The sequence below is a fragment of the Erigeron canadensis genome, chromosome 5, assembly GCF_010389155.1.
Source record: "Erigeron canadensis isolate Cc75 chromosome 5, C_canadensis_v1, whole genome shotgun sequence".
NCBI lineage: Eukaryota > Viridiplantae > Streptophyta > Magnoliopsida > Asterales > Asteraceae > Erigeron > Erigeron canadensis.
This window is the reverse complement of record NC_057765.1, coordinates 9,181,327-9,184,244: the sequence shown is the minus strand read 5'-3', so window position 1 is coordinate 9,184,244 and position 2,918 is coordinate 9,181,327. Positions and strand designations below refer to the sequence as shown.

Sequence of the window (2,918 nt, the reverse complement as noted above, 5' to 3'; positions counted from 1 at the left end):
TCAAATTAAAGATTAGAGAAACAGTTTTGTTAAATACGAGTAACAAATTTAAAGTGGTGGTTTCACAAATTAATTTAAACTCTACAACGTATCGATCCTCACATCCGCTAGTTTCCATAACTATAAAGAAGCTACTAGAAGGTTTTTATTTTCCTTGTGCGTTTTTTCTAGAAACTACGAGTAATTCTTCTTTTTCTTCTTCTTCACCTACTATAAATATACCACCATCATAATATCTTCCTTTCATTCACAATCAAAATCAAATTAAATAATTCGAAAAATTCATATATCGCTTTCAGTAATCTAAACAGAAAATACAATCGATATGGATATCAGTTTAATGGGATTGGACACTCCTCTGTTTCTACACAATCTTCATCATATCCTCAACGCTGCCAATGATTCCGATATCAAAACATCATCATCAAACAACAATAGCAATGTCGGGGAACCGGGTCGGGCTTACGTCAGAGACGCAAGAGCAATGGCGGCAACACCAGCTGATGTGAAAGAATACCCGAACTCATACGTGTTCATAATCGACATGCCCGGTTTGAAATCTGGAGATATAAAAGTGCAAGTTGAAGATGAGAATGTTTTGGTGATAAGTGGAGAAAGGAAAAGAGAGAATGAACAAGGAAAAGAAGGTGTCAAGTATGTACGGATGGAGAGGAGGATTGGAAAATTTATGAGAAAGTTTTCGTTGCCAGAGAACGCGGATACGGATAAGATATCTGCGGTTTCTCAAGACGGAGTTCTTACTGTTACTGTTGAGAAATTGCCTCCGCCTCAGCCTAAGAAGCCCAAGACCATTCAGGTTCAAATCGCTTAGACCGATTGGGCCTGAAATCGGAACGTTTAGGTGTTGCTGGTGATGTTTTAATGAAGATAAGTTGGATGTTAGTTTTCGATTAGATTTTATTTTGAGTAATCTGGTTTGTTTGTTTGGGTTTGCACTGTTTTGTTAATGGTGTTAATGTGATGTAATCCAACTTATTTGTGTGTGGTTTTCTACCCAATTTCACAAGCTTGCTTCTTGTTTGGTAATGCTAATGTGTGCATTTTATTTTTATACCTCTATTTTTGACATTTGGGTATTTTTTTGAATAGTGCTGCTTTTGTTTTATTTTAGCCATAAATTTGGCTTCAAAAATCAAAACAAAAGATTCTGTAGTACACTCAAAAGAAAAGCCAATACGAATACATTAGGAATGTCAACTTCAATCTTACAGTTATTCATGTCTTTTGGATTTTATTTAAAATCTAACATGACTATTTTCAAGTATGATCCATAGCATATATTTATGTATTACCTATATCTTGTGGTGACTTTGTGTCATTAAGTTTCTTGTTCAGCTTAGAGAAAAATTAAAGTAACATAATCTTTATAAGTGAAACTGTGAAACTAAATTGGGGGTGGGGGGTGGGGGGAAAGAGGAGTGTTAGTTTGCTAACAAAATAATCAATGGATTGTAATTTGTAATGTGTTTGAATTTCTGGTTTTGATTGAATATCTAAAATAGACAAAAAGAATGCTTGTTATCTTTGGGGTTTGCACTTTGTCCATGTTGAAAACCTTGCAATCTGACAAATTATCGAGCGTGCTTTTTGGGTTTGGGAATTGTGACTGCTGACTTTGGTTGTGGGCTTACAAAATTTGGGCTTTGAAAAGGCCAATTTATGCTTAAAGTCTTAAAGCTTTAAACCTATAAAATGTGAACTGATTCATGCACCAAATTTTTTTTTCTCCATAGATCACCAACCATGCGAAACAGTGTTATATAGTACGACATCTGTTTGTACATCCGATTAGGTTATGTGAAGAGAAGAGGTGTTGAGTAATTTGATGGCGATTCCCAGTTGGTATGAGTTTTTCTCCCTTGTACGCCGATCGATATGTGTATTGGATTGTTTTAGGGTTTTCCCTCGTAATGATGATACTTAGATCGTTTAGGGTTTTTCCCATGATGATCATGATGATGATCATTTAGGGTTTTCAATATGATGATGGTGATCATTTAGGGTTTTTTTCCGTGGTAATGGTGAACCCTTCTCTCCTTTTTTCCTTCTCCTTTTATAGTGCAAATATGACTTGGAAGAGAGGAAATAGGATGAGAACGAATCTCCTATTGCTGGTGGAGATTTCCTCTAATTTAGAATGTGATATGACAATCTTTATTCGTGCTTATCCTTTCAGCTAAGGCTCTGTGCATCCTGGGTGAAATCTGCGTGTAGTACCCTGCATGTAGTCTGTGTCTAGGCGTCTCCCTGGGTACTGATGGTCTAGGTGGGTATGTCATCAAGCCCTCAAGTCTAATGGGGTGACTCTGCAAAGATCGCCGTATTAGACTCCTAGCCTGACTTCATCTTCATGCCCTTGCAGTCAACTAGTGCAGAACGTATGCTGTGACTTTGTTTATAGAATTCCTAACCCCTTCCACTCAAATATCAACAACTTCGTATGGTAAGCCTATCACGTAGTTTGCCCAAGCTTTGTAAGTAAGCCATCACACAATTCAGGCAACTGCCGAATGTGAGTAAACTAGGGTTTCAGAGAACTTATAAGACTAGTAGCTATAATATCACCAGATTTAGTTTCGTGGTGTTATTTTGGTTGTATACTTTGTAACCTGGATGAGTTGTGAGGGTCATGTCTCCATGTCTCCTTGAGATTCGATCCCAGGTATCCAGGGTATATGAGAATCCGTCCCTGAAGGGTTTGGCTATTGTTTTTTTTTTTAATTTCTTTTTACCATAACTTGGTTTGCAATCCACATAGGGTACGTGGCTTCTCGTAAGATTCTGTCTTTGACTAATGCATCTATCTTCTGATAGGCTTCATTCTTTTGGCGCACTTGTTCCATATTTTTCTTTTGTTCATGACGAAGGTGTTTCTCCCAGGGTGACGAACCTGGGGA

The 2,918-nt window shown here is 37.3% G+C and overlaps 1 protein-coding gene across 1 annotated transcript; it reads left to right on the top strand.

Annotated features, from left to right (window-relative positions):
* The first annotated feature begins 238 nt into the window (after nt 1-238).
* Nucleotides 239-1,047, top strand: LOC122600576 (17.3 kDa class II heat shock protein-like). The gene has a single exon (XM_043773314.1). It carries the CDS (start codon nt 326-328, stop codon nt 830-832), a length of 507 nt encoding a protein of 168 aa, XP_043629249.1. The 5' UTR covers nt 239-325; the 3' UTR covers nt 833-1,047.
* Nucleotides 1,048-2,918: the final 1,871 nt, after the last annotated feature.

Coding starts and splice junctions, on each gene's coding strand:
- LOC122600576 (XM_043773314.1), top strand. CDS start 326: ATGGATATCAGTTTAATGGGATTGGACACTCCTCTGTTTCTACACAAT.